At 42.2% G+C, this 23,258-nt stretch overlaps 1 protein-coding gene across 2 annotated transcripts; it reads right to left on the bottom strand.

The window, feature by feature from the left end:
* Nucleotides 1–931: 931 nt before the first annotated feature.
* Nucleotides 932–22,747, bottom strand: GMIP (GEM interacting protein). Of its 2 annotated transcripts, none has more exons than XM_026088750.1 (21): nucleotides 22,535–22,747; nucleotides 15,034–15,127; nucleotides 14,869–14,944; nucleotides 13,942–14,005; nucleotides 12,896–13,021; nucleotides 12,489–12,553; nucleotides 11,666–11,776; nucleotides 11,307–11,387; nucleotides 10,789–10,977; nucleotides 10,529–10,666; nucleotides 9,868–10,058; nucleotides 9,147–9,268; nucleotides 8,007–8,093; nucleotides 7,784–7,882; nucleotides 7,545–7,684; nucleotides 7,004–7,192; nucleotides 6,378–6,515; nucleotides 5,613–5,809; nucleotides 4,729–5,023; nucleotides 2,821–2,941; nucleotides 932–2,311 (listed from the first exon to the last, which is right to left on the bottom strand). In XM_026088750.1, the coding sequence occupies exons 1-21, from the start codon at nucleotides 22,554–22,556 to the stop codon at nucleotides 1,791–1,793; spliced, it is 3,066 nt and encodes a 1,021-aa protein (XP_025944535.1). In that variant the 5' UTR covers nucleotides 22,557–22,747; the 3' UTR covers nucleotides 932–1,790. The 2 variants fall into 2 exon arrangements, with proteins under 2 accessions (XP_025944535.1, XP_025944536.1); XM_026088751.1 differs by having other exon boundaries at nucleotides 9,156–9,268.
* Between the last annotated feature and the right edge of the window lie 511 nt (nucleotides 22,748–23,258).

The following is a 23,258-nucleotide window of genomic DNA, read 5'->3' as shown; positions in this document are numbered from 1 at the left end:
TTTCTCTCTCTTTAGCCTAAACTGTACAAATACTATGAAYAAATCCTTAGCATTTCTTTTACAACTTTGTTAAGAAACAGAACTAAAACATAGTCTATTGACGAGAAGAAAAAAACCCTACAAGGTGGATAGTTTAATCTCTTGAGCTGGTTAGGGAAAGCATAATGTTTTCTTTTAGCATTCGTCTCTGGTGTCTTCATACATGTCCTAGTGTCTTTGCAGCTGCTTGTAATTGCTGAAATTTACCCTAATGTGGAAGCTCTACACTGTCAKCTGAATTTTATCCTACATACACAACCAAACGGCAAGGAAATCCATAACATTGTCCATCCCATAATACAAAGTAAACCCAAGAAATTAGCAATACAGGAAGCCTGTGTTTCATAGGCATCACAAGATGGCGCTATAGGACAGAGTCATCATGCTCATATTGCCATTGGATCGGCAGAAAATCTGCTGCCGTGGGCAGAAAGGGAGACGAGCCTCCCTCTGCAGGGCCGTGTCCAGTGCTGGGTTCCCAGTGCTAAAGAGACTGAGGCTACTGGAGTGAGTCCAGCAAAGGGCTACTGAGATGATGGAGGGATTGGAGCATCTCTCCTGCGAGGAAAGGCTGAGAGAGCTGAGACTGTTCAGCCTGGAGAAGGGAAGGATGAGGGGGGATCTTATCAATGTGTAAAAGTATCTGAAGGGAGGGTGTAAAGAGAGCGGGGCCAGACTCTTTTCAGTGGTGCCCAGCAATAGGATGAGCGGCAAGGGGCACAAATGGAAATGCAGGAAGGTCCGTCTGACTCTAAGAAAAATTTTTGCCTGTGAGGATGTCTGAGCAGTGGAACAGGTTGCCCAGAGAGATTGTGGAGTTTCCATCCTTGGAGATATTCAAAAGCTGCCTGGACAGGGTTCTGGGCAGCCTGCTCTAGGTGACCCTGCTTGAGCAGGGAGATTGGACTGGATAATCTCTAAAGGTCCCTTCCAACCTCAACCACGCTGTGATTCTGTGAATATGGGGGTAAGCCACATGCAGGTGAGGTGGAGAACCAGAAAGTCAGGGTTACACAGACTTAGACCAGCAAGAATCTTCCCATTTGTAACGGGTTCAGGGGATTGCCCTCTTGATGACAGCAGGAGCTTCACACGGAAGAAGCTCAAAATGCTCCAAGGGAAATAGAATTAATGTTTTGGAGAAAGGGGGTCCAGCTCAGAGTGCGGCAGTGTCTTTTTGCTTTATAAAATGACTTTGTGCTAACTAGAAATTTGAAAGTCCAGCAGTGGAAGGACAAGGACCTAGAGTACATGAACTTTGCCTATGTACTCTGTTCTATTAGATTTACACTGAAAAAATGCTGTGAAATAAAAACTAAAAAAATAAGTGCTCGTTGTAGCTGCCATAAAATGACCACTAGGGAATGTTTTCTTTCCAATGCCGTACATTTCAGTCACCTCATTCCTGCCTACATCTTTTTAGCCAGAAAATCTGTGTTTCCTTTACTTCATGGAACCACCCTGAGCCTTCCCTTTCAGATAACCACCCTGTGCCACACCTTTTTTTTTTTTTTTATGTTCCACAAAGAGAGCCTTTGGACTTGCTTCTTAACGCTCATATTGTTTCTTATAGAATAAAAAGCAAATCCTGGGCTAGCTCAAAATCTGTCAGGTAGTTCGCAGTAGAAGTTTTTTCTCCAGCTTGCGTTGTAAATGCACATGCTAAGATGTTATCCTCACCCCATCACTATTCCTTTCTTCAGCAGGAAGCATGGTGTGGGATGTCAGTCCTTTCTCCCTTTCCACTGCTATTATCTATTATCCTCAGGGTCTTTCTGTAGCAGTATCTCTGAGCTGAGGTTCACTGCTTTCTCTGTAGACTCTGTGCTCTCCAGAGACAGCTCAGAGGATGTTGAAGTGTCATCAGCTTTAAACTTGGAGACAATCCTGGCAGTCTCCTGTGTGATCTCAAAACGTTTGAGTTGCTGTTTCCCACCTGGGCGGCACTTGAGTGTGCTCACGTCTGGTGAGCTGTTCCTACTCCTACTGCTCTCCTCCAGGTTGTCCTTTGTTGTAGAGCTGCTGTCGTTAGGGTTGCCTTCTGCACCAAACTCCATTGCCGTGCTGGATAAAGTAGTAGTTCTCAAAGGCAAACTGGAAGACTTGGGAATGACTGGTCTCATTTTTGCCTGTGTTCGAATATATTTTACCGGCTGACGGCTGAAATGGCCTCTGGGCTGGGTCCCTAGGACCATGTCCAAATCACTGTCTGTCTTTTCCTGCACAGAGTCCTCCAGGTCTTCCAACTCAGAGTCAATACTTCTGTTCATCTCTGAACAAAAAATTAGAGAGTTATCTTAGAATGGTGAGACATGGTTACTACGACAGCAGTAAGTACAGTTTTGGTTGATGATTTCTTTTCCTAGTAGAAAGGATACTGAAAGCCCTTCAGTGCTGCCAGGCTAAAAATCCTCCCTCTAACAACTTCATTAATCAGGAGCAATTGCAAAGATAAGCATTTGAAAGAGGTGTAATATATGAATCAGGCTTATATTCTTAATGTTCTCTGTATACATTAAAGCAAGCACAGTTTGCATGTGTCTCTGGGCCTGAGAGCTGAGGCAGTACAAGGGAAAAGCCCTTCCTGAGAGCAATGGAAAATGTGCTTGCACTTTCAGGGAACGGTGGTCGTTGTTCTGCAGCAGGTTATCTGTACAAAGAGTGAAAGGGCCCAGCTATGCTTTCTCTGCTGTGTAATGTAGAGGCAGACAGAGACAGGTGTGAAAACCAGCAAACACGAAGCAAGACAACCTATACCAGCACCATGATCACCGCTTTTACCTAGGGCATCCGTGTTTAATGGACTGTGGGCTCTCTCCAGAGTCAGCTCATTGATGGCTTCCCTGGAAGACGAGTTATCAGACACATAGTCCACATTGAAATCATGCTTGGAGGAGAAATTCTGTTGGAAAAAGCCATGAGTGTTTATAAAGGACTCTGATATGAAGAGACTGTCCACTCCCACTTCACCCCAAATGCTGTTATAGACAAGTGAATGGAGGCAACTGCTTGAGCTAAAAATGCCTTAATTTGTCTTAGTTTAGCAATAATGCTTGAGCTGCCTGGTTCAGCAAGATGGAGATGCAGCATAGCCTGCAATATATGCTGGCTTTGAGCCTGTTCAGGCAAAAAACGAGTCTATTATAAGTGCATCTAGAGACCCCTAGTTTGCTAGATCTTGTGCTTATATGTCTAGTGAACAGTCCCTGTCTGGAAGTGCTTGTGGTCTAAATAGACAAACAGAGTGTGTGTTGGGGAGTGTGTGTGAAAAAACAGGGAGGGAGCTTGCAGAAGGTCCCATGGCAGGGCCATGAGAGCAAGTTATGGTTCCAGACCTGCCGAGTCCAGCACCCAGGCCAGCAGACTGCAACAACTGCCACAAAACTCACCCCRGAAAGCAGACGTTGCTTTCTGTGGAGAAGCAGTGTGCTGAGACTGAGATCCTTGTGTCCTACATGACACTGAAATAGCCCATTTTAAAATGAGAAAGGGAAACATCAGACACGAACGTTAACTGTAGCACAGTAATTATGATCGCATACAAATGGGATGATGAGTCAATTGCATGGAAGTTCTTGGGAGTTGTGGCTCGTATGGAACCAGTGCAAGTTCACACAAGGATTATATCACCTGAACAGGGGCTCCAGAAGTTGGTTTTATTAATTACAAAATGAGAGTCACATTAAAAGCAACTCTTCTTTTCAAAGGTTTACAACACCTTTTGTAGAATTCAGTTATACTATAGAATTATATAAAATGGCTTTGAAAGTATAAACCTAGTCACAGGTAATAGTTGTGTATCTCTCAAAGTGTTCTCTGAAGGTTTATTAATCCTGTAGGATTTCTGCATGCCAGAAGTGAATTGTGTCTACTCTGATTTTATTTCAGCTGTAATCATAGTTACTCTAATTTATGCTTCCTCAGTGAGCAGGACCTGTACAGAAAGCAGGATTACTGCATGTCGGACATGGATGTGATCATTGCAGACATGGAGTGTCTCTCACATAAGCATCCGTGACTTAAAAGTAGGGGGAGGAGAGTCCTAAGAACAGGATCCAACTCCCTTTTTTTAACTTTAGGAAAGTCATTTCTTCTTTCTGACTTAGTCAAACCAGCTGTGAAAAAGACAGAGCCACCACATCCCAGCTCAGGGATGTTATGCCAATTTGTGTTTTTAAAGTGCTGTTGTGAAATAAGCTGTGAACTGTTGTGAGGCAAGAGGTAGGGAGTCTGGGAAGGATACAGAGCACTTGGTAGCAGGGAGATAAAGGGTCCGTGGCTTCTGATCGGGAATGCAGCAGAGCCCTGTAGGGCTGCACAAAGAAATCAGCTGGGTCTTATGTGCACATATCTGCCTCAAAAGTTAGTGCTGTTTACGGAGAGAAACAGCACTGTTCCAAGTAATTTAGTATGGAGAAACCCACAACTCTTCAGAATGACTGGATTCTAAAACATGCAGTAAAAACACCATCCAAAGTGGTCTGAGAAGCTGCTGCGTGATCTGTAGCTCAAAATTTCTTCTATTTGTCTCACTCCACATGCAATGAGCTCTCTGCTCCTTCCTCTTTGAATAACCCTCTGCTAGCAAATGGTTTCCTTTTCTGTGAAAAAACTCTCTTTAATTGCTAGTCCACCTTCCTGTCTCTACAGCAGGGTCAGTAAGCCCAGCTCAGTGTCTGGGAGCTCTACCTCTAGAGTTACATTCTGGACTTTGTCTGGGTTCTGATGTCCTTCATCCTTCTCTGTCGATGCTTCTTGCGAAGGATTTTCACATCCAAGGGACAAGGATGAAGGCAGGTCATCCATCCCAAACACCCTTTCGTAGTTCTGAATGAGAAACTCCACAATCTGGGCTTGATACCCAGAGTCAACAAGGCATGACATTGAGACATCGCTCCCTGAGCATGGCCGGATCAGAGTTGGCCCAAATATTATGCCCAGGTTGTTTGGGGACATCTTGTTCTCTTCRTATTTCTCTGCCACCCTGGTGAAGGGAAACATAACTGTTAGGGGCTTCCCAGCTCTCAACCCGAATGCACAGAGTGTTCAAATGGAATGAGTCAATACCCCGTTTCCTAGTAGAGAGAGAAACCCCAGCTTTTACAGGGGAACAACATTCTGGTTTGCGCACAGAAACTCCAGAGAAAAATCTCAAAAGTTGCCTGGATCTGTCTGGGTGGTGCAGCTCCAAGCAGAGTGGCTGCTTCTTACAACCTGTGTTCAGAGCTGGATGAAAGGGGCCTGCTTCATGTTCTTCCTTGACCTCTTGATCTGCACTTTAACTATGAAGCATCATCAATAAGAAACTTCTAGTCCTTACTGGTCATTAAGACTTTCTCCTTATTGTTGCAAGATGTCAAATAGCCCTTTCTATGAATGAATTTTTAGCCTCCTCACAACTGCCTATGGGGCTCTAGATCAGGCCTCTCCCCAGTTAAGGAAGCGCAGATGCTCTTCTATACACATTTGGTGCTGTGCTAGCTGCTCTGGTAGTGAGAACTCAACAGTGATCTCCTCCTGTGGTCAGCACCGGAGCTAACGCTAGCCAGCGTGACAGCCAGCACACTCCTCACCTGTACAAGTGTGCAATAAGATGCCGCAGAGTATTGTAGTTGGTTCCAGGTAATTTGCTCAGCAAGTCCTTCATGCACTGGATGGGATCTGAAGGGAAGCCTGCACAGTCCCTCTTTTCTTCGCTGGGTTTTTGCAAATCTTTGGCAAGAGCAATGAGATCATCATAGAGCTGGTACAGCAGCACAGGTCCTGAAAGCTGCAGAGAGTGGGAAAAAAAGAATGTTACTTCATCTGGTGGTCTGACACTGAGGAAAATCTCTTCATCTTTTTTTTTCTGTCAGACAAGTTGTACTTCAGCCTCACATGCTTTGACTCCCACTAGCTCTCATCCCCATGTCACAAAGGTTCCCTGACTCTAAGGGACTATAAAAAATGCCAAGCACTGCCAGAATTGCCATTTACCTGGAAAAAAATACTTGTGGCAGACTCAAAATATGTAAGACCTGCTACTGCTTAGAGATTCAGTCTCATCATCCCACTAAAACTATCAGCAAGGAGCTCCAAGTTCTGGTGAATCAGAACAACTCTCAGCTATTGTTTTAATGTCACACATAGCATTATTGAACATGTCAAGGCCAGTGACTAGAAGAAAAGATCTGGCAGAACTAAAGCCCTTTCCCACAAACAATGTGATATACCTCAGCAACTTGGTACTTAACCAAGAAAACCGGGAGTAGCCTCCTTTATAAGGAAGCATCAGAAATTGAAACCCAGTGCATGCAACTGGCTGAGACCTGCCCTCCCAACAGAGATTTGGTACCCACTTCCTTCAGGAAATGCTTTAGGACCCCGGTGATATCATGGGGGGAGTGCTCGGAGAGTTCCACCAGGCTCCTTCCATTTTCAAAGGCCTGGCACAGCTTTTCCACCCGGGCCTTGGATCCGCTTATCCGATAGATCCCCTACATTGTTAAAAGGGAGAGACATCAGGAATTTTGGATACAGAATATCAACAGAGCAGAGAAGAAGAGGGGGTCAGAGCAAGATATTCGCCAGAATAACTTAGCATTTCTGGATCAGGTTTCCCTTCAGGGTCAGTTAAAAAGGAAGGAAGGAAGAAGAAAGAAGTACCTTCTCCTTCTTGCTATGAATAATCAGGAGAATGTCACAAAGTGTGACAAGATTTGCTAGTTATCTTCCCTATAGCAGGACATTACAAATACCAGAACAACAGAGAGTCGGGGAAATTTCTTTGTTGCCGTTGTGTTCTGTGTGAGGAGGCAAGGCTCAGAGCCACAGTGGGCAGTGCATCAGGGAAACATATTTTAGCTGCTTCGAGACAAAAATCGCCAAGCAAATGTTTAATCAAAACTGTGGAGAGTTTTATCCTAAACCCTAGACTGAACAGAGTTGTACCCATCTGTGCAGGAGCTGCGGCCATGCTACTCACCTGCACTCCAAGGGCACGAGTTTCAATTTCTGAGGTGCATTTCACCACTATGAAGGGAACTTCCTCTGGGAAATCTCGAGGAACTTGCATGAAGTCAATGCCAAAAAGAGGTACTCGGTTAGGCAACTTCTTGTGGCCACAGGTGATCAACAGGTTCTCTAGACACTTCTTGTGGCAGGTCAGGTAGCACTGAAATGGCAGAATCACCCTCGATTATGGTCTGGTTATAGCCCAGACTTCAGCAGCATCTGGGTCTGTTGTTCAGGTCTCCTTGGAGGACTTGTCCTGGTCCCTTCCTCTCTGCGAAACTACCGTGTTGCCTTCTCAGTGCAGTGGAACAGCAGGGCTGTTTGGGGCAAGTGGCACTTCATGGCTTACTTGCTCATGAACAGAAAAATGTGCCTCATGTAGAACACAAGGAGAACAATCATGTAACTTACAGAGGGGCCCTTCATTTCCACAGTGCTTCAGTGAGATAATGATTATGACTGGCTCCCATACAAGGTGTCTGCAATGACAGCTGATTAGTTCCAGCTCTCACCTCCTCACACTCAAAGCCATTGACCATGAAAGTGTCACATTCCCTGCATTTGGATGGCCCCCGGAGCTTCCTGAGCCGGTGGGTCTGTGCTGCACTGGAGAGAAGGATGTTCTTAAACTGCTGCTGGGACGTTCCATTTTCTGTGGAAACAGTATTTAAGCACGATAAAGAATTGATACCTAAGCAAGAAAGCACAATGAGTTTCCACCGTATCCGTGAAATACCTCTGTATTGCTCACCATTTTCAAAAGTTTGCAATGAATCTCTCTCTTCAAAATCATCGGAGGAGGACATGGTGCCAGTGGATGGAGCTTTTAGCAACTTCCTGTTAGAGTTTCCTTGAGACAAGAGAAAACATAAACAGTTCTTCTCTCCCTCATAATGCACAAAGTAGTTTAGTGTATTTTATTTCCATTTTAGTTTTTGGTTTCCATATTAGGCAGGAATTTCTGCTGCACTCACCTGGGCTGGAATTGGGAGAGTCCAGAGATCGGGATTCACAACTCCCACCAAGGCTTTCTGTGTCACTGCAGAGGGACTTGCTCATACCTACAGAGGGTGGATACAGTGACAGACCATCCCAAACACTCTTCTAGCTGAGGCAACTAGTGAATGCCTCTGCATGGATGTATATTCTTTTCAATTATTTCTCATAATGTGCTCATCTGTGACTGTCCTTTAAGCAGAAAAACAGGCAGGTACATGATGGACCAAAGCAGCAACCTATCCCAGTCAAGTTGGGCTTTAACAGACTTCTAGGAAATGTCCTTCTGTATTAGAAAAATTTAGACAGTTTCTACTCTAGAGATAGATGTATTTGAGATGCTGTTTGATGGTGAAATAAGTTTTAAACTTGTAAAGAAATGTGATTTTCTTTGCTAGAAAGATGTAGATATGCTAACAGGAGGACAGGGCTGAAGCAATAGTTGTGAAAGGCTCTCGGGCTACACTGCTACATCACAGTTCATCCTAAGCCAGGATTCCTACAATCAACAGTTGAGCATAAATCAAGGATGGGTTTACAAACACGGCACTACCTATATATGGGTTTGGTGACAAACACAGGGCCAAAGTCCAAAGCAAACTTCCAGAAAATCTATAAATATTTTTTGATACGTATAAAAACAAGAACAGAAAGATTAAGAGAGAGTGAGTGAGAAAGACAGCTAGTAGAGGGAAAACAGCAGGAGAGGTCTCACGTCATGACAGAGGTAAAAGCTTCAAAAGCAGAGGGGCAGGCGCATCCTGCCACAGGCCACAGCTAGCCTGGCAGCATGGGCACAGCTGCATTTGTGTCAGTGGTCACCAGAGACCGACGGTGGCAGCTGACACTTTTCTCTGTGACATGCAGCATGTAAGATGCATGCAGGTGAGAAGCAGCAAGAGTCTTGATTTACTTAAGGAATAGATTTTTTGGAATCTGAATTCCTTTGTACAAAAGTGTGATCTCCATGCTKCAGCCTTTCCCAATCTGAGGACAGCCTTAAGCATTGCCCTAAGAATCTGAGCTCCTCTCCCAGCTCTTTTTGGCTACATCAATATATGTATTAAACTACAGTGACTCAAGAGAAAATTAGGTCTTCTTTATTAAGTTAAACCTACTCTGTTCACCATTTGGGGAGAACTGCTTTCTTGATGCATCTTCTGGAGTGCTCACATCCTTTGCTGCAGAAGAGGCTCCTGTGTAATGCAATGTCGTCCTTTTTTTGCCACTGGGAGGGGACCTGAGGAGAGGTTGCAAGCAATTTGCCAGCAGTGAAGAATAATGAACAGTACTGCGCCACAGAGGTACTTTATGGATACTGAGACAAACCATCTGTTTCAAGGAGTTTGCATGTAGGTATAAACTGAGTTTTCAAGGAGACCATAACAAATACTTGCACAAAACTAGGAATTGTTTCGGGAATTTTTTCACTACAGTTTCAACTTTTCTATCCACAGGAAAAGTATAGAACATAAGTCAAATATCACCTATCTGAGAAAAGAGTGATCCGGATCTTTGGCAAATGATAGAAATAATCCTAGGCCCACAGCACATAACTGCTGCCCTGTTTTTGCTGATGCTGGTCCTGTGAGCTGCTGCTCATCCCAAGGAAACAAATACACCTTTAAAGATCTGATCTCCAGTAGTGTTAATGGAACTACGTAGAGAGAAAAGACCCTAACATTTGAGATTGCAGGGTTTCCTGAAATTACCAATGACAATGCTACAGTATTGCTAGTGACTTTATAGTCATCTGTGTTCTAAATTTGTCTTTTTTGTTCTGTACATTATGTATTTTGACCTTTAAACTAGAATTTAAGTTTTTCTTTTTTTTTTTACCTCTGCCCCCCAGAAGCAAGTGGCTCAAATTCAAACACCTCCATATGAACTTCTTTCTTCTGCAGAGTCTGAATGAATTCCAGGTATTTCTCACCCACTTTGTATGGTCTACAGACTTCAGTCAGGTGCTGGTAACCCACTGGAATCTGTTCAGACTGAATCTGCCGCTGCTTGAACATCCTTAACGTGACCTTATAGAAAGAAAAAAAAGAAAGAAAGAAAGAAAGCATTGAAAGTCAAAGCAGAGATGATCTTTCCTCCCTTGGATATCTCTGTAGTTCACCAGTCTGCGGCTTTTGTGTTATCCATGCTCAGTTACCTGCACTTGTGCTTATTGATAGTTCTGCTTAACAGTATGGACAAAAAATGTTTGTCACTGTTTTTTGTGTTGTTTTTTTTTCCCCTCCAAGTAGGTCTTTTTCTATGGATATCTATGTTCTCAAAGCAGTAGTAACTGAAAATGCACTTAGATATCTGAGAACGGTCTGCAGCAGGTCAGTAACAAAGCAATGTCCACAGCACTCCTCTAATTTTGACTGTTTGAGCATGGTTTGTTATATGGTAATTAAACTATAAAATAGTGAAGGATATAGCGGTCTTATCCCAAACAGCAGCTTCCCTGAAACTAGGATTGAAGGAGAAATTAGAAGACTGCACATACCCATGTCAGCATCTCATCTCCTTGGTAAATGAGTTTCCGAATATGGGAGACAATCCGTGCCCGCACTTTCTCCAGTTCTTGTCGTCGGAAGTTGGCATCACTGATGCACATCTTGTACAAAGCTTCTGTTTCTTGAACCTTTGTGTGGTGAGAAACAAAGCAAGGGAGGAGAAAGCCCTCAGAATAGAGAGGAAGATAGCATAATGCAGTCAGAGTGCAGACGTGTTGGAAGTAACAGCACTGCGGTCTAAACTCATCACCTTTGCTTGTGCCTCCTCGCAAGACCGACGGCGTTTCTCCAGCTGCTTGTTGGCACTGCCAGGATGAGTGACCGCTGTGCTCTGGTATTCATCCTCTGCCTTGGCACTCAGGTGCTTTGCTTTCTCCAGCTCCTCACAGCGCTGTACATACTGCAGTCGGGACTTGCGCAGGGATGACAAGGATTCATTCTTCARTTGGAAAAGAAACAGATTTAGGAAAGCTGGTGAGGCAGTAGTGCAAATGGGTACAAATCTGAACTGCATTCTCTCTCTTCCGGTCTCGGCAGGTCAGTGGGAGGTAATGAGATCTAGCAGGTAGTGCAGACAGGATAGAGCAGGAATGCCTCTAGCACTCCTTCCCAGGTACTCTTTAAAAAATGGAATGTCCTTTTATTCAATTTGGTAAATAGCAGGATGCATATTACATAATTTAGTTACTACTTGTTGGTACAGGTTTATGTTTCCGGTGTTTGGGCTGTAACTAGCATAAAGGTCAGGTCCATCTTTTGACCTCTTACCATTCTCTTTTGCTCTTTTATCCACTGATCTTTGAATTCTTTCCTCCACTTCTCAATTTCATTCTTCTTGGCTGACAGAGGCTGAAGAGGAATAATAGTTATGACAGCAACAATTCCTTAAGAGATAGGAAAAAGTATCTGACAGATGAGGACATAACATTAAAAAACAAGTTTTGCAAGATACTGCATTCTTGAAAGTAATGCTTCCTTTTCCCTCAGACTTGGTGTGAATTCTTCTCTCTCTTTTTTTCCCCCTCAAACCAAGGTATACCACTTCTGTTAGGCCTTTGTAATGCTCTAGCAACTGCCTCTGTCTAATTTTTTGGCAAAGTTGTCTAACCTAAGCAGAAATACATTACCTGGTAGAATTCTTTCTGTTGAAGCAATCCTGCAGTCTCGTTAGCTGAGTTTCCAACCATAATGTCATGTTCCAGGACCATTGTGTAGAGTGCCCGAAGAGGCATGTTGGACTGCAAAAACAGAAAAAGTCAGTGTAAAATTCCAAACTAAAGGGCTTGTGTTAACTATGAGCAAGACTGATTACAGAAAGGGAAGAGTGTCTACACTGGTTAAATTAGTGGAGTTTTTTTCAGACAACTCAGACTGCAGAATGCTGGAAGCAGAAGAGCTTTTATTGTGTACAGCATTGTGCTGACTTCTTGCTAGTTCATCCCTCTGTCTAATTTTCTGAACAGTCACTCCATGCGTTATAAACATATAGAAGAAAAAAAGGAATTGCTCTACTACTGAGAGGCTTAGGAAAGTCTTTGGATGGGGCATTTGCAGTAGGGATATTTGGAGGGATATTTGTTGTTGGATTCTAACTACAAGCAAGTCATGTGTGCAGACTGCCTCACATTTGCTTGGCGTAGGATTCCCTTCTTTCTTCTCTGAAATATCTGGTTCTTTTCCCCATCAGAGGCCAGACAGGTAGATTGCACACCTGGTTATTCTGACATGATATCGGCATTTAGAGTATCGCCAATCTTCTTACTTAGGACTGTCTGTTCAAAAGTGCTGAGCTTCTCTGGGTTTTCTTTGAGCAAAGAGGAAATCCCATCACGCAGACCTTATTGCTATCTAGAACACAGCACACCTAGCTCCAGGGGCAGTGTTTGCACAGGGGGATAGCGAACCCTGTGCCGTGCAGCAGTGAGGAAGGAGCAGCACAAGGACCCATACCTGATGGATAATTGCATTTCTTCCTGATTCTGCTATCTTCACAATCCCTTTGGCAAAGTCTGTTTCTGTGAAGGGGAAGAGTGGATTAAATGCTAGATTTACAGTAGCACAGGTGTGTTTGTCAAAGCCAGAGGTGCTTTCAGCCAGTGTGGCAATTAAGATAATCCTAACAGAATTCTGAAGGAGAATGAATTTCTTCTCCAGATAAGAAGAAATTCTCACTTAACATCTTCATCTTTATATTTAGCCAAAAGCACGTAAAAGGGTTTGTGTTTAGCCTATTTTTCACTGGTGTATTTTCATGCACAACTGTGTGCTCTGACCCTCCCAGTTACCTATGGAAAAACAAAAAACCCACCCAAAAGCGTAGGAACTCTCAGCTGGTACTGTGCATACTGATGACTCACCATAATTCAGACGTTTTTCAATCCAGCTAAGAAGCTCTTTGACATATTTACACCACATTTTGGCATATTCAAGGGCTGCATCAATGCCACCTTCACATTTTATCAACATTTCATCTGCCTCCTCAACTGCAAAAAATAATTCCAGATTCAGAATGGCTCTAGCTGACAGGCAGAGGCTCCCCCAAGAGTGATAAAATTGGAGTCTCCTTAATAGTTGGTGCTGTGAAATATTCAGATAACAGCCGTAAAATAGGTCTTCACTGAATAATGCCATTATCGTGTCAATGCCATACAGTCTCACCTACAAAACCATGCAAGTTCCCAGCAACTTAGACACATATATCTCCCTCTTCTCACTTTTTATTAATATTTTGATTTAATTTATCTTGAAAATCAGAAGTTAAGGACCTAATGCATTTTTGGGTGACAATGGGTATATTGGGGAATAGCAGTAGTGATTCTTGTTCCTGGCAGAACCTAAGACAGATCCATCACACTGTAGTGAGCAATTCTAAAATCATTTCAAGTTAAAATCTGTCACCAAACACTTATAAAATGTGTTTTTCTTCATATAAAGTCCCCATGAAGCAAGAAAGGCTTTTATGTTGCATTTTATGATGCTAGCAGCAAGTACAGAACAGATGAGACTCTTCCCAGTGGCCAAGAAAAATGCTTCAGATGATTATCCTGAGTTTTATTGGGTAGCCATTTACTGTGAGTCAGACTAGCACATATTTTTTGTAATTATTGTCTCAATACTTAGAAGTCAAGACAACGTAAGGGGCTAGCTTAACAAGACGTTAGTGGAGGAACAAGTGAAGATCTGCAGAGAGAGGGAGCTCGGCATGCACTAGAGGAAGCAGGGAGACTGTGGAGCTCAGCCAGGCATCAGCCTTGCTGGGAACTGGCCTGGGTTCAGTTCTAAACTGGTGGCAACAGTGACACATCTGTGTTACTCATTCTTGCTATGAAACTGCAGGAACTTCTGCCAGGTAATGGACCAAATATTCTCATGTCACCTTTTTAATTTTATTTCATTGTATTACCTGTTATGTCTGTTTGCACTTGCCTCTCTGAACTGTTTTTGCTCTTGCAGAAACTTTCACTCGACTGTAGGGGGGGAAAAAAGAGAARAAAATGGTAAAGGAAAATGAGTGTTCAGAAGTTTAGAAGATTTTTCAAAACAGTCATCTGCAGTGCTTCTTTTGCTTATCTAAGCAGCCCAGTGCAGTTAGAATAACAGCCCAAGATTTGACAGAGGGAATGTAGCATGGCATAAAAGTCTACCACTAACAAAAACATGGAGGGAACAAACACATCATCAACGCAGAGGGATTAAGGCCAGAAAAGGGCTGCTATGACTGAATGTTTCCAGCTCTCATTTTATCACAGATCTCAAAAGATTTAAACTTTTTCTTAGATTTTAGCTCCTGGGATAATACAATTACATGAGAACATTGGCTGCCAGAGAAAAATTAAGTTTCTAGCCCTTTTGTTTACCAGAAAAATATGAAATGAGGCTGATTATTCCCAAAAGTCTCACACTGCCAAAAGCAAGCAAAAGAACCATTAATTTCTATTTTAAAGGGATTCTGTTTCTTGAGGCCAAAACTTTAGAGATTTTTGAAGCCTGACGCATGCCTCAAATATATTTTGGGCTTGCTGTGCTGCTGTCTCATCTGATCTTTTTCTTAGCACACAGAACTTAAACTAGCAATTTCCACACTTCCTTTTTCAGAAAAAAAAAATCCAAACAGTACATGCCTGAACATTTCCACTAAATATTATCTGTTCTGTTGCCACCACCATTATTGCAATAACTGAGTGTTAAAAAATTCTTTGCTATCTACTCAAGTAAGAGACATAACTGTTTTTTCAGATGGTCACCAGAAAAACAATTTGAATAACATTCACTTTGGCATGGGACATCATTGATAATTTCTTTTTTAACACGGATCTCGTTCTTTGCCTACCGGAACAATCTCCCTTTCTGTGGTCAAGTCTATGTTGTCAGTGCCATCCAAATCACCAATGAACATATCAACTGTCCTGTTGAAATACAATACAATACAATACAATACAATACAATGAGATTGTAATAACCCAGAAAACTAGTTCTGTCCCATTTCTTTACATACACATTTCCAATTGAGATTTCTATGGCATCCAGACTCCGGAAGATCTCACTGTACCGCTTCTTATTTTCAGGTGCTCTCTCTTGACTGTCAAGACCTGGAGTTGGAGAAGAAATAGTTTCACTAAAGTGCTTGGCCCAAAGTTCCTGATATCTACAGGACAGTTTCTAGTGATGCAGTGGAACATGGCTTAGCTCTACTATCCTGGGTGGATTCACAGGGAAGTAAAAACTGTGATGGCCTGGCAAAGCATGACAAGATGAGGCCAAAGATGAGATGGGATTTAAAAGAAAACATTGGAAATGGTATATTTTTCAAGATTCCTTGGGCAGACACCCCCCCTTGAAAATAAGTTAGTGGATGTCCATGGGAGACATCCAAGCCATTTTTAGGGCTTGCAATCTGACACAAGATCAGCTGTGAAAACTGCATGGAATTCTCTGTAATAGATGCTCTGAGCTAAAGTCAGGACACTGTCATTAGTTCAGTGTTGGCAATGTGCTGGCAGACCTGATGGARGGGCTTATAGAATACAATGGCCTGCTCTGTACTTAGATCAAGTAAATGATCAGCCTCTTATTGGGAAGCCAGGCCCAGGTAAGCAGTGCATGTACATGCTGTTAAAACGTGCATTTGCAGAACCATGTGCATATGATGGTGGAACAGCAGACATTGCTGCAGTCAGAATTGTGGTGTACAGGCAGGGCTGAGTTGCCCAAGCTGTTCATTCCTTGCACATCACATGCATATGTTGCAATGTGTTTGTATGCAGTGACCATTTCTCAACCTTAGGCATGCTTATCTATGGTGATAATCTACATTAGGAAATATTCATCTCATTCAGTCTGTAGCGGGTGCAATTTATTGGGCATGCAAAGCATAAAATGTGCATGTCTCCACGTGAGAAGTTTTCAAACTAGGCAATGCATTCCTGCCATGGATCTTTGTAAGGGCTAAGCATATTCTGCCAGCAGCTGGACAAATAGCAGGGTGGAAGTGAGCATCGGCATTTTACATGGGGTGATCCATGCAGTTAATCTCACTTTCCACTCAGTCATACGTTGTGACTGAGGACAGAAACTAAAATTGACTCAGGCTGAAAGTCACTGCAGGAAAGAAAGAGAAAACCATTTTGAAATATAGAACTGGGCACTTTTGATGTAAGTAAAAGAAAACTTCACTCTTCTTTGTCCCCTTGACATTCCAGGAAACAGGATGTGGTTGACCTAAATCTAGGGTTGCTTCATTGGTAGTTGAGTCTTTGACAGTGAGCAAATACTTGCAAATGTCACTCAAATGATGCCTGATGGAAAAGTCAGTTTGTGTCTCATTTAGCTCTAGCTATGTCTGGGCCTTGTGTCAGTCCTGAAAAATGCAGATTTTCAAGTCAGATTTTTATTAGGAGCTGCCATACCATTAGCCTATCAGCTTGAAAATAGAAATAATAATAAACCACTGAGGCCTGAAGGAACTGTAATGAACCATTCAGAATGGCTGGCCTTGCTTGGAGAACCTAGAAAAGGAATTTAAAAGCACCAAAGGAGCTAATACAGACCTGTAAATGTACCCAACATGCATCCTAGTTGATCAACAATTATTTCTCACCTCCCATGCAATGAAAGTGAGCAGTCTGAAGCTGAGAACCTGGCTCACCTCTGCTGTATTAGTGGCAAGACCCCATATTGGTAACGAGTAGCATCAAGGCTCTGGGAAACAACTGTAACCCAAATGTCCATGAAGTGGCTTACAGGGGATAGCCTGAAATACCTGGTGCAGTCATATGAATCCTGTACCATGACGAGAAAGGCAATTCCCATAGCCTGTCATAGCTTCAGGATCGTAACCTGGATTAGTGGCAAAAGAAAGATCTTTGGGGCTGGCAGTTTCTGAGATTGGCAGCTTCTGACTGTTTTTCATTAGTAGAAATTCTCTTAACTAGGTCTCAAGCTTAACAGTTCACAGTTAGTTTCCAAAACATCTCATTCTGGTTTTCCAGAAGAGACGCAAATTGTTCATAATCTGAGGCACAGCACAACAAATTAAAGACACATTAGTTTAATCGGAATCCTAACCAGTCTCGTTACTTTTCCTGAGTACATATATTTCATTTCTCTTGTTTACCACTAGTAGAAGCAGAAGGATTGTACAACAGGAAGAAGTGACTCAACTTAGCAGCACTGGGGATGGGCAAAATGAAACATGCTGCTTTTGAAAGCAATCATTGTAAGGCACCATAAGATAAGAAAGAACCTCAGGTTCTCACAGTCTTTTTGCTTTATCTCAAATAAGATAATATTATATGTAATACTACAAAAGTAGAAAGTTAGAAGAACTCCCAATAAAAAGTTTTCCTAGCCTTGCCATATCTGATATTTTTAAATGCCTTCTCACAAGTTTAAACATATGCTCTCCTGTATGCATTCCCTTTGCCATTCAGGAGCAACCAATTTGTCCTGATCTATTTGAAATCTTTCAAGTGGCTTTTTGGCACATACAGGCCTGGGCCAAATGATCATGTGCCTCATATATATCTCATGAAGGAATTGCCTCGAATGTATTGCTTCTCTTCATCGTCACAGCTCTCATTACTCAGCCATCTGTCAGACATTTTCAAGCGGTCCCTTCCTGCTTTCACCTGATTAACAGTGCACCCTTGACTGCCCACTTGCTAAACGTGTAAACATCTGTATCATTTTTCTGTACTGCCTGGCAGGCTTGTGAGGGCTCCTGTAAATATCCATAAACTAATTCATCTTTCAAATCCCTGCTCAAATCCCTTTATCTTGTCCAGTGATGGTTGGGTGGCAGGCTCACAGCACATCTGCTATAGTGCTGCTGCACAGGCCTGGAAGAGACACTGGCTCACTGAGCCTAGTTAGTCCTTTGCCAATTCACTACAACTCCGTAGTCTTATTTATAAATGCAAGCTTCATTTTAAAACCAGTTATGTTACTGGACAACCGAGCGTCAACAGGAAGGCTGATCCATAAACTCACTGTTCTGGTGATTAAAAACCTTCTATATTACTAGTGTCAGTTTCTTGAAGGACAACGTATCCTTAGTCTTCTCCTGTGTCTGTGCCTTAAACAGCTTGTCAAACTCCCTGATGCTGTTTTCTCATTGCTCGCTTGTGCTTCCAAGTGCATTCTCCTGTCCCTTGTCTTAAACATAGCTCTTTGGAACACAGGCCATAGTTTTATTCTTCGTTTGGCACTCTCCAAATACAAATTAAATACTAAGAGTTAGTATTAAATACATTTGTAGTGAAAAACTACCTTGAGGCAAATGAGGAGGCTTAACATCCTGTAATTAAACACTTTGATGGTCAGCAGCAGAGGAGAAATGGAATAACATAATTTCGAATATTTTGTTTGTATGCCATATAACTTTTTTTTTTTTTATGCTATTCTTTAATAATAGCTACTCAAATAATCTGGACTACTGAGAGAGATTGCGCTCTGATTCAGAATTCTCTCACAGAGGTATCCCACCTGCATTGTTTTTTTTCCTCTTTTTTACCTTCAAAATATACACATGAAGATAAGGCAGTTCTTCATGATGCCTACTAACTCTTGGACAAAGAGTAATACATGAAAGCTGGAAAAAAGAGCCACTTAGTAAAYGATTTGCTTTTGTCTGCTGAACACAGAGGCCTGAACATAATTTACTATGATGGGCACAGTTATCCCAGCTGTACAGATGAGGAAACTAAGACTGAGGCTACCCAAGCACCTAGCAATTTTCTCCTAAATCAAAAAGTTGGTTTGAAAAATTAGTGTTATATCATCGCTAGAATATACAATGAGCATTATCTTCACCTCTGAGTCTGCTTTCAAAAAATCTCTGGCCTTGAGGTCAATAATGATTAGGTTCTAAATATCAGTGTAAGTGATGGCAAATGAAAACAGTTTGCAAATATTTTCCATTTTGCATCCCCTGTAAGTGATTTTGTTTAGTTAGTTCTTATTCTCCTTGACACTAACCAGTCCTAATGATGGAGCAGMAATCCCTTCCAGCATCAGCAACAGACCTGCATACTAAAGAAAAGTATCTGTGTGGCTAATGCTAGCACCAGAGTTGGCCAGCTGTCATACAAAGCTCTGCCACATCTTTGGGTCTTGAATGAGATGAGACTGTCATCTGATCTGCATCTGCCTTCCAAAAAGCACATTGCTCTTCGCCTCCTTTTGCTGCTGTTGTGGAGAGAACAGGCTCCCACTGCGGGGGTGTGCAAAGCATCATGGATATTTTTAGAAGGAGAAGTTCTTGTTCTGCAGATTAGCAGAAGCATCACTTCCCTTTCAGCCACAGTTACCATGAAATGAGGTAAATGTCTAAACCCTAATTTACTCTTCAGTATGGCACCATTGCTGAACATCAGTATCATCAGCCTGTTTCAGGAGTTCCCGGTAGTGCCTTCCTCTTTGCGTTCAATTCTGCAGTTTGCAACACAATACCTGAATTTTTCCACTGGCTCAGATCTCCCATTTCTGATAATACAGTCAAGCTGCAAAGTTGGTGACTGCACACATGCCTTCTGCCTGCACTGGGACTTCACTTTCAGCACTTAATACATATACATCATAAGTCATTCTGGAAATTGTATTTCATCTGCATATAAGGACTCATGCATATAAGCAGCAGCTATATAAAACCCACTGTTTGCTAGGTCACAATACAGTTTCAACCAGATACAAAATTCAAATCTGAAAACTCTCAAATTGTCTTCTGCCACTCCTGTCTGAAATCCTCCCTCCATCCCTTAGTGACACTCTGATTGTGGCTAAGAGCAAAGCAAGTTGCACCAGCTGCCTAGATCAGGGTCTCTCTACCTACCTGAGGAAGAAGGGTTTTAGAACAAACTAATCCCAGTTCCCTGAAAACAGCTTTGCAAAACCAAGATCCCTTCCCATCTGTCATTCCATTATTTCTCATATTCTCTTCCTATTTTGATGGAACAAAGGCCCTAGAAAAAAATGAACTTACAAATCAACTAATTGTTTAGGAGGCCGGAACTGTTACTGAGCTGCGTGATCACCCACAACTGGCAGGAAATAGACTGGCAAGGTCAGCTGTCTTAAATAGTAGTACATATCAAAAAGGTGCTTAATGAAACACGTCAGGGGAAAAGGGAGAATTTCCACTTAATATATCAATTCATTAGAAAAAAAGAGCGCACAGACTCCAAATGTTTCTGAGATGCCTGACAGTAGAAACTGAGCACAGGTGCAGTAGGCTGCAAGATAAAAATAAGGTAATTATTTCACTATTTTGTTCCCCTAAAGTTAGCCAAGCTGTGTCTTGATAGATGGCAGGCTTCCTACAGTTTTTTACTTGGTTAATAAACCTTGCATTTTAAGTAAGGACAAAAAACTATATTAAACTTCTGGCTGCTTGTTTCTTCAATATTAAGAATAAGGAAATGTTAGATATGGTAAGAAGAATTCACATTGGCAGTGAAGCACACCAGATGTGTTTCTAGTACTGGAAAACAGTGAAAGGACCTCCAAATTAGAGTGATAGCAGACCCCTAGAAAATAGAGGAAGAATTAATTTAGCATTCTTTATTTGCCAAATAATAAGACTAAAAAATAATTAATACCAGTTATCTTGGTTTTGCAGAAGAGTTGTCAAACAACCCCCCTTAAAAATACTAGATTCTGTTGGTAAAAGGTACTCTGTGGATATAGTACACCTGGATTTCTGAAAGGCATTTGACTTACAGTCATGTCACATTCTTATTCCATTATATGGAATTCTTGGTCACATGTTAAAAACTGTTTCACTGACAAACCCAAAAATACAGCTTTAATCAATGTATGGGGCTGTTTCTACAGGGATCTCAGAAACTGATTCCTGCTCTTTGGTGTATTTATTAATGATCAAGCTTATATAAAAAAATCTTTCCTGGTGAAGTGCTTGATGACAGTAAGATTGTAGACCCATAAATAAGGCAGACAACCATTTATTATAGAGTGTTTAAGTGGCCTCTGAAATGGTTATGCTTCCACTGCAGAATGTAGCTGAATGTCTGCAAATTAGGTACGGATGTTATATCTCCAGGCTGGAAGACTCTGTCTTGAAAAGCAGAGATGGACACAACAGAAAATTGCCTAACACGAGTTCCACAGGTGCTGCTGTAAAAAAGAGGACCTATGCAAGCTTTGGATATATACAGAAGGGGAAGATAAAGCAGAAATAAGGCTCTGCCTATGCCTCTGCAAGCAGTAGTGTATGGCCACATTAGCTGCTGTGTTAGTTCTGGTGCCCATGCTGGCAGAAGGATGTGGAGACATTGCTAAAGACACAAAAGTGGTCTGGAGGGAAGGGGTGGGCACAAAACTAGTCTCACAATATGAAGCTAAACAAACTCAGATTATTCAGTTCATAGCTATCCCTGTGTATGATCCTGAGACATAGAAATTATATGTTAGTTAATGGCTTTTCAATTTTTATGACAAAGACTTAACAAGGTCCAGCTGCTGAAGTTTTCTAGCTACAAGGATAAGGATGCATTTGAATGTGACAGCTGGGAAAGTACTAATGGTGCTTGTCGTGTTTCCTTGATTACAGATCCACTGAGATTTTTTCACCTCTCTCTGAAGCACCAGAGATTGTCCCCTGTTGAACGTGGGGCTCTGGCAGGAGGGAATCATGCCCCCAGGTGGTACAGAGAACTCTTTCTTAGATGCTCAGCTGGTAGTGTTACTCAGATTCAAACTGATTATCTGAAAAATATTTGGGAAGAAACATATACAGGTTGGATCAGCAAGGACCTTGGTGGGCAGCAGCTGGGGAGAAGGGACAGATGGAAAGGGCGGGGGGGGAGCAAGACTTTCTCCGCAGCCTTGTGTAGTTTGACTGCTTGATCTTTGGGCATCTGTCAGTCAGCTCATCTGTTGTTGCTACAGGACTGAGCACCTTCAGCTACTTGTGCCAGTGCTACAGTTTAGTCTCCAAAGGAATGAAATGCTTAACTAAAACATTTGGTTTTAATACTGTGCTGCAGAGGGGAAGCCTTCTCTGATCTCCTGAAGCCACAGAATATCTACTGCTGCCCTCTGGTTTAAGGCATATAAAGTATTTCATGAAAGCAAATTACGTTCATAATTAAGGTTGACACCTTTGAGAACAAGGGGTTATGGGAAATTTTTGTCAAGGGGATTTTAACTAAAGGTACACAAGTACCAGCATTATATGTTCCAAGTCTCTTAAGAAAGAGCGATGCAACTTCTGACTGCTGAAAAAGAGGGGGGTTGCATCCTTTCCTCTTACAAAAGTCAAAATCTAGTACAAATACATCGAATAATTTAATCTGCCAGAGAAAGATTCAGTGAACTGAACAGCCAAGATCCTCATAGGAACCCCCTTCAGAGGAACTTACAGCTGTATAACAGCCATATTTGCTAAGTGCCTTACAGGCTGATCTGCATCTTATGTCATATCATGCCCCAAAAGCTTATGCTATAAACAGTATAAGGTTGTTTCAAATGCCATCACATACCACTTGGTTCTTGATCTTCCATGGCTGAATCCTCAGGGTTTTGGTCTGAAAGCAGCAGAATCCCAAATTACCCAGCTTTGAATCACAGCTGAGTTAAGTAAAACACAAATCCTTGGTCAGATCAGATGTTAGCAAATTATCCAGTGGCCCATGATAGCTGCACACAAAGACCTGTCTGAAATATTTGGCAGAASTGTCTGTCAGTGAGTATGGCTGCTGTAGTCAATCTACTTCCTGCAGACACACTTCCGTGTAAGGAAACAGTCTGCAGTGCACATTTGATCATGCAATTTGCATAACTCGGGTCTGTCTTGCTAAATAACAAAGAAGGGACCGTTTCAGACTCTTGGCTTCAGTACTTGCAGCTATCACAGCAGCCCGAGTGCTTGCTTTTGCAATTCTTGTACACAGGTAGCACTCACTGTCTCCTGAAGAAAACACCACCTGTGTTTCCAAATACACAGAACAACCTACTGAGAAACTGTCAGTGATGAGGGGAAAGGGCCGTTAGGTTAAAAACATTGACGGAAGAAGGGAAGGGATCAGCATCTCAGGCTCCAGCTACCACCCTGTAGTTTTAATGCCCGTTCAGCACCAACGCTTATGCCCCTGAACTACTGAGCCTCCAATATGTTGTTAAGAATTTCATCCAAATTTGCCACAGGTGAAGAGTTACCACAAAACATGGCCRCTGTTTTAACAGACTCCTATTCAGAGCAGGGTA

This window comes from Apteryx rowi, unplaced genomic scaffold, assembly GCF_003343035.1.
Source record: "Apteryx rowi isolate R43461 unplaced genomic scaffold, aptRow1 scaffold_782, whole genome shotgun sequence".
In the NCBI taxonomy this organism is placed as follows: Eukaryota; Metazoa; Chordata; class Aves; order Apterygiformes; family Apterygidae; genus Apteryx; species Apteryx rowi.
The sequence above is the reverse complement of the archived record's forward strand: the minus strand, read 5'-3'. Positions and strand labels throughout refer to the sequence as shown.